This window comes from Bos grunniens, chromosome 22 (assembly GCF_055505025.1).
Source record: "Bos grunniens cultivar Pamir isolate PY7600 chromosome 22, Bosgru_T2T1.0, whole genome shotgun sequence".
NCBI lineage: Eukaryota > Metazoa > Chordata > Mammalia > Artiodactyla > Bovidae > Bos > Bos grunniens.
Window position 1 is genome coordinate 57,839,894 of NC_141186.1, and position 14,309 is coordinate 57,854,202.

At 57.1% G+C, this 14,309-nt stretch overlaps 1 protein-coding gene across 8 annotated transcripts in view; it reads right to left on the reverse strand.

Annotated features, from left to right (window-relative positions):
- FGD5 (FYVE, RhoGEF and PH domain containing 5) overlaps positions 1 to 14,309 on the reverse strand; it is a 121,771-nt gene that overhangs the window by 44,631 nt on the left and 62,831 nt on the right. For all 8 annotated transcript variants that reach the window (XR_015151886.1, XM_086368737.1, XM_086368735.1 and 5 more), the window contains exons 4-5: positions 1,729 to 1,787; positions 1,585 to 1,615 (exon numbers count right to left, since the gene is read on the reverse strand). Coding sequence is in view for 7 of the 8 variants with exons in the window: in XM_086368737.1 (XP_086224863.1) it covers positions 1,585 to 1,615; positions 1,729 to 1,787 (90 nt within the window). In the remaining variant the exon portion in view is untranslated. The remainder of the gene's footprint in view (positions 1 to 1,584; positions 1,616 to 1,728; positions 1,788 to 14,309) is intronic.

The window sequence follows — 14,309 nt, forward strand, 5'->3', positions numbered from 1 at the left end:
CAGTTAGAACCCTCTTAACGAAGTCATAAAACAGAAAGGCCCAGCCCCTCGGACACACAGCCAGCTCAGAAGTAAGCGCGAGAGCATCAGCCATGGGAGAGTCATGCTTCCCGTTGCCATTGCTAAATGCGTCTTTGAGGTTCATCCCTGGGGCCAGTTCGCTTCACACCCGAGGGCATGGGGTTTAACCTTGCACAAAAAGTCCTGAGTCAGAAGGCAAAAACCAGGGGCTGGGAGCACAGACCAGCCACGCTCTGTCCCCCTCCTGGGGCCCTGGGTGGCAGCAACAGGACACCAGGGTGATGTCACCGACAGGGACCTCAGCGGGATTCAACCAGAGACCTGGCTGGGTGCCGGTGTCTGCTGCCTCCAGGGAGGCCCCCGCGCTGAGGAGCTCCCGACACGCGACGGGAGCGCACCAGGAATCAGGAGACCCGGGGCCTCATCCTGGCTCGGTCACCGCGTGACCTTGGCCAAGTCACTCCCCCTGGGCCTCCATGTCACCACCCACGGAACGTTCAGGATGGACGTTCCTAGCTCTGATGTTCTTGGAAAGACACAAGGGATGATACAGAGCAGCGCGGGACCAGAAGGTAACCTCCGAGGAGCCCCAGACGGTGAGAGAGCTCAGCCGAGCCGCGAGCTGTCACCAGAGCCTTTATGTGAGACGCGCCCTCACATCCCGTGGCTCTGCTGTGCCCTCTTCCCTGCCCCCTCCTTATGACTCAGTCCCAACGCCACCTTCTCCAGGAAGCCTGCCGAGACTCCCTGAGGTTGTCAGTTCCTGCCCTGTGCTCCGGATGATTACCCGTCTCACTCATCTGTCTCCTTCGCTGGCCAGACTGCCCTTGGGGAAGGGCCCTGTCTGATCCCACTTTCCACCCCCAGCTCCCGTCACACAGCGTGTGTCCAAAAAGCATTCACTGAGCTGAAGGGAAGTGATGGCTCAGGGAGACTGCGGGCAGTGTGGTGGGCTGTGAAGGGGGGTCGAGCTGCAGGTCCACGTAGTCCCCAGTCTGGCCTCCTTTCCTCTGAAAAGTCCAGAGGACTGCCCCCGCCCCTCCCACGGGCTCAGGCGTTGCTGCCCCAATGCCAGGGCAACTGAGACAGCCTCTCGCTACCCCAGCTTTGCTTGGGTCTTCGTGCAAACACATCACCTTCTCCCCAGAGGCCTAAACATACAATGCGTGCACACACATGTACGTGTACACGCACACACATGCACACGCATGCCCCGACCACACATCTGAACTCAACACACACAGCTATGACCCAGAACTACACCTGTCTTCCTTCTGTCTTCCTCAACCTGAGGGTCAAGGAGACAGCAAACACCCTTCCGGAAACCTTAGCATGTTCCGCATACGCCACTCCCCACCCAGGCAGAGTACAGCTCCATGGGAAGCCCATGCCATCCGCCCCCCGAAGCACAGGGATCAGGGGCCCAGCTTCCCTGAGAAGCCCCGGTGAACGGGGTCTCTGCTAGTGGAAGGCACCTCTGTCTCCTCAACTGCTTTTCTGCCCCTTGTATCGTAGTCGTGTCAGAGGGCAATTCGCTCTGGACAATTGAAGTGACTAACTCACCAGATACAAGTGCTGGAGCATCTCCACGTATCTGCAGGGGGAGAGAGGGTGGAGTGGGCATTAATTCTCGTTCTGCACAAGCCGGGCAGGGGCTGACGCTCTGTTATCAAGCTCAAGGCCACGGGCCGCGGCTCAGGGACTCACGCTTTCTCTGAAGACAGCAGCTCCTGCGCGATGACGTGGGCTCTGGACTGTCCTTCCACCTGCGGGAGGAAACAGAGCCGTCAGGAGGGACTGTACCTGGGGGGATGGCAGGACGGGAAGCCCAGCTCCACAGGCGCCAGTCAGGCTAACAGAAGGACCGTCACGCTATCGGAGGAGGACTCACACGCTTCTCAGCCACCCCACCCCCCAGTGCTCGCTACCAGGGCGGTGTTCAGCCTCGCCGCTCCTTGGCTGCCCCACCTGTAACGGGGACGGGACATCAGCAGCATCTAATGCCCAGCCCGGGGTCTGCTGCCCACTGCAGGCTTAGTAAGCTGCCCAAGGGGACTCTGCCCACAGCCGGGCAGGCTCTGAACAATCTGTGGTTCTCTGTGCCAAGCGAGCCCTCTCTTCCTGATTCTGTACTTGCTATCCCCTCAGTGGCCTCTCCCCACTCTGCCTGCCCACCTCCCAGTTATCCTTGGAGACTTAGCCATGCTGTCTATTGCTTTCTCCAAGGAGCCCTGCGGATTCCCTCCCCAACTGGTTGGATTAGGTGTCCTTTCTGGGCGGCCTCTCTCAGGACACTGATTACCTCTCCCTGGAGGCAGGGCCTCAGAGGTGCATCTCTGCGGCCAGTGCCCGGCACGGGCTGCCCCTCCTCTGTCACCAAAAGAATGATTGAGTGAATGAATGAATGACTGTTTACGCCACTTGGGAAGCACTGACTCTCCTGGCTGACCGTGAAGGTGAGCCATGTAACCCATCTGAATCGCAGCCTCCGCACCTCTGAGACAGGGGAATAACTGAGATTCTGTCTACAAACAGGAAGGATGGGCAAGGGCGGGGGCAGGAGAATAGGCCCGGGCCTTCTGCCATGGGCACCCCCTGCGGCCCCAGACCGGCCTGGTATCAGACCCTGCGGAGGACCTGGACGAGCAGAGACCTTGCGGGGCAGTGACGGGACGGACACGGCGCCTGTACAGGCAAGGCTGGGCGGCGGGGTCCTGGTGGAGCAGAGGGCGCCGGGACCCACGGCTCCTGGCCTCCCACCGCCTCCCGACGCGGCCCCACGGAAGTCACTTTCCAAGATCAGACCTCAGCTTCCTGTGTGTGAGCAGAGTGACCTCTGAAGGCCCTTCTCTGCTCAACCTCCGTGCTATTACATTTGAGAAGTGACGATCTACTCCCACGACCAGAAACGCACCGCCTGTCAAAGGAGCAGCTGCTAGGACGCCAGAACCAAGCAGTCTGGGCTCAAATCCCACCTTCTGCCTTGTGCTTGTTAAGTCATTTAACCCTTCTATACCTTGACTTTCCTATCTGTAAAATGGGCATAGTCCTATAATGGTATCTCACACACATGCATATTGTGAAGTTTAAACAAGTGTGTGTGTACATATATCTACACACACACGGAGCTTCCCTGGTGGCTCAGATAGTAAAGAATCTGCCAGCAATGCGGGAGACCCGAGTTCGATCCCTGGGTCGGGACAATCCCCTGGAGGAGGAAATGGCAGCCCGATCCAGTATTCTTGCCTGGGAAAGCCCCACGGACACAGGAGCCTGGCAGGGTGCAGTCCACAGGGTTGCCAAGAGTCGGATGTGACTGAGACTAACACACACACGTACACAGAGAAAGGCCTCTCCTCGAGTCTTGTGTCACACGCCCGGAACAGGGTCTGCACACAGTAAACGCCACAGAAGTATCAGCTGTCCTTATGCCTGTGGCGCCCGTACCCTGTGGTGGTGCCGGGCCCGGAACCAAGCGCCCAGGGATGGAGCAGGAACAGGTCGTCTGCAGGGACAGGCAGGGAAAGGCCTCCACTGCTGGGTCAAGGCCGAGACGCTCCTCCGACAGCAGCGGCCAAGGCAGAGGAACGCACACGGGCCCTGGGACTGAGCACACCCAGGTGCCAACGCCGGCTCCGGCACCGTGCACTTGTGAGACGGCTGGCACACCACGACCTCCGAGCCTCCACTCCTTCACCTGAAACACGCGGAGAGCGACCAGCCAGTCCCTCGGGCTGGCTCTGGGACGATGCCCTCCTGACTCAGGGCCTTTGCGTTTGCTGTCCCCTCTGCCTGCAACACTCTTCCCCAGGTCTTTTTTAATTAAAAAAAATTATTCTTATTTGGCTGCACCGGGCCTTAGTTGCGGCACATGGAATCTTTGATCTTCACTGTGGGATGTGGGGTTTCAGTTGTGGGATGTGAATCCGCCTGCCAATGCAGGAGACGCAAGAGACGCGGGTTCGATCCCTGGCGGGTGGGGAGATCCCCTGAAGACGGGAATGGCAACCCAATGCAATATTCTTGCCTGGGAAATCTCATGGACAGAGGAGCCTGGCGAGCTACGGTCCACGGAGATGCAAAGAGTCAGACACGACTGAAGCGACTGAGCTCAGCACGTGTGAGCTCCCAGTTGCGGCATGTGGGATCCAGTTTCCTGACCGGGGATGGAACCTGGGCTCCCAGCATCGGGAGCGTGGAGCCTTCGCCACTGGACCACCAGGGAATTCCCGGATCATCTCAGTCTCACTTTTGGACTTTTTCAGGTCTCTGCTCAAAAGCCACACACACGCTCGGGGTGCCATCCGTGACAGTCTCACCCCGGGTTCTCGGCCTTGACCCCGCTGACATTCTGGGCCCCCCGGCTCTCGCTGCCTGTCAACAACGTCCATGGCCTCTGCCCGCCGGATGAGGGCTGCGGCCCCTCCGAGCTGTGACAACCGGATGTGTTTCTGGACGCTGCTGGATGTCCCCTGGGGCACGAGCCCGCCCCCGTTGAGCACCTCCGCTCTAACCTGCTTCTTGCATCCTTTTCTTTACGGCAGTCACACTGCCTAACGCCGCCCTGGGACACAGGAGAAGTTCAAGACGCCCTGGGATGAATGAATGGAACTGAGATACACAGTACGTGCTCAATAAATGAGCCTGTTCCCTGACTGGTCTGTCGCTAACTGCTTCCTGAGTAAGAGTACACTGTTTTGGAGGTTCCCGTCTCCCCAAGGCCACCCAAATTCAGCAGAACGTGGGCCCGTGGTCAGGCCCCCTCTGGCCCCTCACTGCCCCCTCTGCTGCAGAGCAGAAGGGAAACCTGTGAGGCCTCAGCCGGCCTCCTGCCCCTGACGGGCACCACGTTGAAGTCTGCCTTCTGCACCTGCAGGGCTGGCGTGGGCTCTGTGGCCCTCGCACCTGGAAATGCATCCCGCTGGGACAGGCCTGGGCGGCTAAGGAGACCTCGTGGTCAAGCCTCCGTAACAAGAATCACTTTGTAGAGGATGGACAGGGCTCAGGAGACGCGCTCTGTGAGATGAGGCTGAGAGTCAGAATGACCGCCGATCTTCCAGGGGCCTGTGCATCCATTCTCACTTGCATCCAGCTTGACGCTGAGACTTGTGCTCTGGGCTGGGAAGGCCTGGATTCAAGTCCTGGGCTCTGCCCCTTCCTACACCTACACCCCTGGACAAGTTATTCCTCTTCTCCCAGCTCCATCTGGAAAACACGACTGATAATAATACCTACTAATGATCTGACTCTGCGACCCCATGGACTGTAGCCCGCCAGTCTCCTCTGTCCATGCGATTCTCCAGGCAAGAATCCTGGAGTGGGTCGCCATTCCCTTCTCCAGGGGATCTTTCCGACCCAGGGATCGAACCCGGGTCTCCTGCATTGCAGGGAGGTTGTTTTTCTTTTCTTTTTTTTTTTTTTTTAACCATCTGAGCCACCAGGAAAGAATAACAATAACAAACCAGGCAGCATTTACTGAACACTAAAGTTTAGCTCTGGATTTTCACATATATTATCTCACCGAACTTTTCCAACGACCCAGGAGGTAATTGTTATTATGAACCATTTTACAGATGAGGAAACTGAGGCACAACTAAGTCCTACCCTTTGCTCAGAGTCACTGCTAGTCAGTGGCAGACACTTGATTCAGCCACAGGTAGTCAGCTCCAACCCTGAAGCACTGAGTGGCGTGCCTGGCACTCGGCAAGCGCTCAGTAAATGGTGTTTTGCTTCACTGAAGGAGGCGCAGTTTTCCAATCGGGAAACACCCGTCCTGGACCTGCACCACGAGGGTGGTGGCAGGAGCCCGGCAGGGGCACCCAGGGTCGGTGCCCATCCCCAGCCTCAGGGCAGCGCCCACGCTGGCACCCAGCAAGGAGAACAGGGCTGGACGTCGGGACACTTCCTGACCCACCGCCCGGCAGGACCGAGTGCAAGTCCCACTCAGACGCCTGCTTTCTCATCGAAGATGGGGGGTCCCCCCACCGCACGGCCCGGATGAGGAGGTGATAAACGGAGGGGTCACATCCCGCCCAAGCTTTTGGAGCTGTCACCGCTGCCATTGTCACAGGCTGGGGGCTGTCGGGAGGCGCTTCTGGGCACGGGCCACTCCGCACGTCCCTTCCCAGCCCTCCTGCCAGAGGGGTCGACTCCGGGTGGGATGCGGGGGCCATCCTGCTTTCTGACTGTGCCCATGATGGATGCGTCCTCACCAGCCAGACGAGAAGGGGGCCCGGCAAAGCCATGTGCCCGGGACTCTCCTCCGACGCTGCTGCTGGGCGTGGCCCCACTGGGGCCGTTTCATACAGATGTTTGTTTAACCAGGAAATGAACTCCGAGGCTGACGGCAGTGTCCAGGGACAGACTTCTGGGAACAGGGCTCCTCCCAGGAGCGTGGGGGCCAGGGCCTGTGCTATCGCATTCCTCAGGCTGGCGCTGTGGGTGTTACGCCAGGCGGCCACCCCTCTGCCCCGGAGCTCCAAGCCGCTTATCTCCCCTGCTCCCCTGGGCCGCCCAGCCGCGCTTCCGCCCCAGGCCCCAGCAAACCTGCCGGCCCAGTGCTGGCTGTCCTGGGGCCAGGGCAGGGCCGGAGGGAGGGGAAGAGGCCTCCCTTAGGGACCCTCCTGGCTAAACAGACGCAGGAAGAGTTGGCAGTCCTGGCCCTCTGCCCGGGGCTGTTTCTCCAGCTCGAGGACAGGAGTTCTCTGTCTCCTTCTAGAAAAGCAGTCCCCTAAGTCTGGTCTAAGAAACTCTGGGGTTCCACCTCCCTTTTCCAACTACGTATCTGTGTGAGTCTGGATCTGCGCCGAAGTTGAACAAAACAACACTTTCAACAGATGGAGAGGAGAACGCAGGTGTCTCCTACGAAGCCAGACATGAACAACATGTTTGCAAAAATGTAAAACCTAGGGACTTCCCTGGTGGCCCAGTGGTTAAGAATCCACCTGGCAGTGCTGGGGATGAGGGTGCTAGCCTTGGTCGGGGAACCACCACGTGCCATGGGGGACTAAGCCCGTGCACCACAGCAAAGGGCCAGCACCGCCAAAAAGTAAAAACAAATAATTAAAACCTGGTTAATCTTCTCCCTGGTGGCTCAGATGGTAAAGCGTCTGTCTACAATGCGGGAGACCTGGGTTCCATCCCTGGGTCGGGAAGATCCCCTGCAGAAGGAAATGGCAACCCACTCCGGTACTCTTGCCTGGAGAACTCCATGGATGGAGGAGACTGGTAGGCTACATCCATGGATCACAAACAGTCGGACACGACTGAGCGACCTCACTACTACTCTTCTCACTAAACATTTTGGAAAATAACTGTTTTTCATAATAAGTGCTATTTGTGTTAACATAAAATGGTCTGTGCGTGCCAAGTCGCTTCAGTCATGTCTGACTCTCTGTGACCCTGTGGGTAGCCCACCAGGCTCCTCTGTCCATGCGATTCTCCAGGTAAGAATACTGAAGTGGGTTGCCATTTCCTTCTCCAGAGGATCTTCCTGACCCAGGGATCAAACCTGTGTCTCCTGCATTGGCAGGCGGGTTCTTTTACCATAAACGCCACCCCGGAGGCCCTGAAATGGCCTGTTGTTGCTCTCTTTAGAATGAGTGAAAAGATACACGATTTAAGTTTTACTCAGTGTTACCTTCTCAGGTGGTGACCATGGATAGATACAACTTACAGAAACAAAAACTCTAAGGGGCTTCGGATCATTTTTAAGAGGCCAGATATGGGTCTGAGACCGAAAGGTTTTAAGAAGCACTGTTTTAGAGAGTCTCACACTGATCACAGAGGACTGTGGATGGAAACGCTCTGCATTCTCAGCGAAGAGCTCAGGCGCAGAGGTCTCGAGGCCACTGTAACGTAACAGCGATCACCGTCATCGTTGCTGTGCGAGGCAGGGTAATGAGCCCCAGGCTGCCTGGCCTGGCCCTCGGCAGGGCCCCACGCATGCCCGGGCCGCCACTCTCTCCCCAGCACCCTGTCCTGCGGCAGAGGGAGAAACCACCCCCGAGCTCCTGTTTTGTCACCCGCCTCCTTGCCTGCAGGCCTGCTGGGTTGAGCCTTGCTCGGCCTTTAAACAGCTGCCTCTTTCCTTCACCCTCGTCTCTGCCAGCTCCCGGCAGAGCCCCGTGTCCTGACGTCCGGGGCCTGGCTCAGCGCCCCCTCCTCCGCGCACACCTGCTCCCTGCCTGCGGTGACCTGGGCACACCACTCCCCCACGCCGTAACCCTCAGCTTCTTGGCTCCTGGAGACATCTTTCCCTCTCAGATGACTGTCACCGACACCTGTGTCTGCTCCACCCACCCGGGCCTTGTCCCTGCTCAGAACCGCCCTGCTCTAAGTGGGTGGGCTCTCTCTGGTCACCATCTCAGACCTGCGCTCCCGAGCGTCCTGCAGCCTCAGCTGCGCTGCCCTCTTAGCTCATGAGAGCTACAGCCAGGGGCCTACTCCAGTCCACCCAAGGCTGAGGGCTGCCATTCTCTGTCACCTGCAGCCCCGAGGGGCCCCACAGCCCCCGAGAGAACCTGCCCTCCCACCCGATGCTGACGCCTGTGCTCTGGGGTCAGGAGACCTGGTTCAAGGCGTGGGCTCCACCCCTTCCTACACCTACCCACCTGGACAAGTTCCTTCTCTTCTCTGAGCCCCATCGGTAAAACAGGGAGAACAATACCCACTGAGTAATATAATAGCTGGTGCTTCTCGGACAATATGACAGCTACTGTTGTTGTTGTTCAATCGCTCAGTCGTGTCCGACTCTTTGCGACCCCATGGACTGCCTCCCTGTCCATCACCATCTCCAGGAGCTTGCTCAAACTCATGTCCATTGAATCAGTGATGCCACCCAACTGTCTTGCCCTCTGTCGACCCCTTCTCCTGCCCTCAATCTTTCCCAGCATCAGGGTCTTTTCACATGAGTCAGTTCTTTGCATCAGATGGCCAAAGTACTAGAGTTTCAACTTCAGCATCAGTCCCTCCAATGAATACACAGGACTGATCTCCTTTAGGATGGACTGGTTGGATCTCCTTGCAGGCCAAGGGACTCTCAAGAGTCTTCTCCTGCACCACAGCTCAAAAGCATCAATTTTTCAGTGCTCAGCCTTCTTTACTGTCCAACTTTCACATCCGTACATGACTACTGGAAAAACCATAGCTTTGACTAGACGGACCTTTGTCGGCAAAGTGATGTTTTTGCTTGAGGACTTAGTGTGTGTTAAGCATGGTTCTGAGCTTTCTACATGGATTACCTCATTAAATCCTCCCAACAACATATGAGGTAAGCACTATTATTCTTACCTCCATTTCACAGATGGGGAAACTGAGGCACAGGGAAGTTCTATCCCTCTCCTGTTCCATTCCTCCATTCCTCCCTGTCCCACGGAACTCAGATTTATTCTGTAAGCTCTCCTAGCCTTTCCGTACCTCAGGGCTTTCCGGCTCATGCAGGTTCCTGTGTCCAGGAGTTCCCTGTGATCTATGAAGTGTCTCTTAAGTCACCAGCTAAACCTTAGCTGGGCAGAGCGCCAGAGTGGGCCCCCGATGCTCCATGCCCGCCAGCCTCCTCGACCACATATCCTGTGGGTGGCGGGTGGGGGGAACCACATCCGGACAGAGAGAAGGGGCTGCTGACCAGGGCTGTTTCAAATCCTGGGAAATATTCCTAATGAGCCTTAGCTTTTTTGAGGGTCCCAGCGAGGGGCCTTGCTGGAGTGTCCTGAGGTCATGTCTGGAGCTCAGGGAGCCAGACTCACACGGGCAGCAGGGACCCCACAAGAACGCTATCTCTGAGGCCCCGCGGGGCACCGCCGGAACAGACAGCATCTTCCCCCTTGGAATGCACCGGGGTTTCCAGCACGGACTTCGGCGGCTGTCAGGAGGTTCAGACAGGTGCTCGGGGAGAGGAGGGTTGCTTTTATCCCAGCTGCCACCTGTGTGTGTTCGCACAAGTGGCAGGGAAGGGATGAGGCGGGCCAAGGAGAGGCCACATCTGCAGGACAAGGAGGGAAGTAGGTGGGGCCGACGGAGCCTCTCCCCCCGTCTCCCCCTCCCCCAGGAACCAGCAGTCAGCTTCTGCTCCTGGGACTCCCAGCCTCACTCGAGCTCTTGAGCACAGGCTGCAGTGAGTCTGGGTTTGGCCCAGATTCTTCACAAAACTTCCAGCATCTCAGAGAGTCTCTGGTCCTGGAGGCAATTTGTGATGTTGACGGCGTGTTATCTCGGAGCTTCAGGAGACCCCACGAGGCTTCCGGAGACCTGACTTCTCCTCGACTCCGTCTCCAACCTGCCGGACGGCCTCGAGGGAGCGGTGGCCTCTCCCAGAGCCGCAGTGGCCTCTCCCAGGACACTAAGGGCTCTCGCGTATCACAGACCCCACACCCGCCCCCCATCCCTGGTCCCTGGTCTCCACCACTCTCCTCTGCATCTGTGCTTCTGCCTGGCTTAGTCTCCTCCTGTACGGGAGTCACGTGGTGTTTGTCCTCCTCTGACTCCCTGACTTCACTGAGTACTGAGCCCTCGGGGTCGGGCCACGTTGTACCACGTGACAGGACTCCCTTCCTTGTAAAGGCTGAGTAGTATTCCACTGCGCGTGAAGTCCACGCTGTTTGTGCACCCATCCTTCGATGGACACTGAGAGGCTAGATTTCATGTTAAGTGCTCTTAATAAAGAAATCAAAGAGGTCCTGTCCTGAGCGTCTCACTTCAGTCTGAGAAAGGACCACCCAAAGGTCAGGAAGCCAGTCGACGCCTGGGCTCCCCACCTTCACGCCCTGTGCCCTGCCCTCCGAGGTTTCTTTCTCCTTTCTATGTAGCCACGTCCCACATTGCTTCACAGAGCGCACTACGCCTCACCTCCTCCTGGAATCCTCCCTGGCTGTCCCGACTCTTAAGACTGGGGACACTCATGCGGCTCAGGCACAATTACACAGCTGAGACCCCGTGACTGTTCCATCTTCCCTGCAGCCTTTGTTCTGTAAATAACTGTGATGTGTAACCTTTATGAAAGTGCATAAAACGTAGCGCCTAGAGATTATCACACGAGGAGCCTTCTCATTCTCCACCCTGACCGTAAGTCCCCACGCTGGGCACCCCACTGGCTTCTTTTCCTGCACCTTGGGGAGCAGAGGGCACTGCGGATGCTCCACACAGCCCGGACGGCTGCCACAAAGACCCGAGCTCAAACTTGAGCGTGTGTGCGAGCTGCCGGGGGGCTCTTGTTAACATGCAGATACTGGACGAACTTAGGGGCTCAGGTGTTGGGGGCCCGCGGGTCAGACTCTGAGCAGCCAGGCTGTGGACCAGGCACAGACAGCGATGCCCACAAAGTCAGGAAGGACAAAGGGAGGACAAAGGCGACCTTGTGGCCCCAGCTCTGAACTGGTCAGAGGGGTCTGAGCCTTGGCAGAGAGGAAAACCAGGCACAGAGGAAGCTCTCTGAGCACCAGGGCATCCCAACGCTGCCATCCCCAGTCTGGGGGCTCCTGGCAGCCCGCAAGCCCTCCAGGGCGCTGAGCAAGGAGGCGTGGGCCAGGCAGGCAGCCAGGACACCCCCTAGACCCCTGCGCCCCCATTCTCTCCCTTCCGCTTTAGGTTCTGAGAGTCTGCATCTCCATCCTCCTCCATTCAACTGTCTGAAAATAAACTCTCTGTGTTAACTTGGCCAAACCGCTGTGCTCTGTAAATTGTACATGACTGAGGCGGTGCTTTTGTTCATTAAACTGTCCTTCAACTGAGATCGTCTTCCATGCTTAAATGCAGGACTTAAATGAATGCGTCTAACGCATTCATCCACGGATCAGTTTCCTTGAGGATATTTACCGAACGCTGTTTTACGTGCCAGGCAGCAGCGACGTACCTGCGAGTAGGACAGTCACGGTCCCTGCCCTCCTGGGCTATTCTGAGAGGCAAAGGTGAACACTGTGCAACTAAGCAGAAGAGATAACACAGAGCAATCGCAGCCTGAGACGGGGCAGGGGAAGGGAAGCACAGGAGTGCGCAGGGCCAGCAGGGAGAGGCCTCTCGGAGGATGTGCCGTCTCCTCGCAGCCCTGCAGCCCGCGGTGCCAAGGGCAGGAAGAGCGTCTCGCGTGCAAATAAGCGCAAGTGCAAAGGCCCTGGGGTGCGGGTAAGAAACAGACGGCCTCGTTCTGCAGCCTCTGTGGCTGAATTCCATTCCATCCGTGACTGACTCATGATGACAGGAAATGAAATGCCAGGGACTCTCAAGTCTTTCCAACCTGGTGCCAATCACCATAACAGCGAACTTGAGAGGAGAGGCGAGGACTTGCGGGTGGGGGTAGGGCGCATGGAAAAGTGGCGAGTTCCGCTGGGCATGTGCCGAGTCTGAGGCCTGCGGGGAAGTCTGCAGGGCTTCTGAGAAGGGCCCCTTAAAGCAGGTGGCAGCTGGAATGTGAGGCTAAACGGAGGGGTGGGCTGCAAGGTCAGCTCCAGGGACACACCTGAGAAGGGCTGGCCACTGGCCCGCGAGCGACTGGAGCAGAGGACTGGGAGGAGAGCGGGGCTGGAGGAGCCCCAGGAAATCAACACCTCCAGGGAGCCGCAGGCAGAGAGGATGGTCAGGGACGCAGGTAGAGAGCGAGGAGAAGACAGAGCCAGAGATGCTGAGGCAGCTCCTGTGGCGGGGAGGCCGCCAGAGTGGAGGCTTGGTGTCCGAGGTGGACAGTGTGCAGAGCGAGGGACCACAGAGAGGGGGGGCGGGGAAGTGGGAGGAGCCTGCCTGTGGGCGGAGCAAAGGCCTGCAGAACCTGTCCAGCCCAACCCCTCCTTCCCTGCCCCCCAGGCTGACCTCCTGGGCTCACTGCCACCTCCCACCTCTGCACTGCTGCTCCCTGACCACAGGGCTGTCCCCAGACCTTCCCATTTTCTTCCTCCTTCCCAACAGCCAGCTCCCAGCTCAGAGGTTTCCTCTTCATCACAAAGGCTTCCTGGGAAACTGGAACCTTCTTGTATCTCTGGAGGGAACCTCAAATGGGCCAGCTTGTAAAAGAGTATGGCAAGTCCTCAAAAAACTTCTTGGGTCCCAAAATCACTGTGGATGGTGACTGCAGCCATGATATTAAAAGACGCTTGCTCCTTGGAAGAAAAGCTATGACCAACCCACACAGCGTATTAAAAAGCAGAGACATTGTTTTGTCGACAAAGGTCCATCCAGTCAAAGCTATGATTCTTCTAGTAGTCATGTATGGATGTGAGAGTTGGACCATAAAGAAGGTTGAGTGCCAAATAATTGATGCTTTTGAACTTAGGTGTTGGAGAAGACTCTTGAGAGTCCCTCGGACTGCAAGGAGATCAAACCAGTCCATACTAAAGGGAATCAGTTCTAAATATTCATGGGAAGGACTGACGCTGAAGCTCCAATACTTTGGCCACCTGATGCAAAGAGCAGACAAATTAGAAAAGACCCTGATGCTGGGAAAGATCGAAGGCGGGGGGAGAAGGGGACGAGAGAGGATGAGATGGTTGGATGGCATCACTGACTCAGTAGACATGAATTTGAGCAAATTTCTGGAGATACTGAAGGACAGGGAGGCCTGGCGTGCTGCAGTCCATGGGGTCACAGAGTCAGACATGAGTGAGTCACAGAACAACAACAAAGGATGGCTATGTGATCCAGCAGTTCCACTTCTGGGCACACACACAAAAGCACTGAAAGCGGTGTCTTAAAGAGCGATTTGCACACCAAGCTCACAGCAATGTGGTTCGCAGCAGTGGGAAAGTGGAGGCAGCCAAGCATCCGTGGAGGGATGAGCTGACAACATGTGACAGGGGCACATCATGGAGTACCATCCAGCCTTCCAAGGAAGGAAATCCAACACACGTGACAACACGCATGAACCCGGAAGACGTCCTGCCAGGTGAAATAAACCAGACACACAGATACGGATACCCTGTGAGTCCGCACAGTGGAGGTATCTAGAGTGATCTCCTTCACAGAAGCAGAGAGCAGAATGCTGAGTGCCAGGGGCTGGGGCGGGGCGGGGCGACGCTCTGTGAGACACGCTGAGTCTCAGTTTGGGAAGATGAAACAGTTCTGGAGAGGGACAGTAGGGATGGTTGCCCAACAACGTGAATGTTCTTGGCGCTACTGAACCGTATACTTAAAAATGGTCAAGGTGGAAGATTTTGTTTTGTGCATTTTAAAGCCCCCCTTTTTTGTTTGTTTTTGCCGTGCCAGGTCTCAGCGGTGGCACACGGGGTCTTCTATCTCCAGTGCAGCATGTGGGATCTTCAGTTGCAGCATGTGAGATCTAGTTCCCTGACCAGGGACTGAACCCA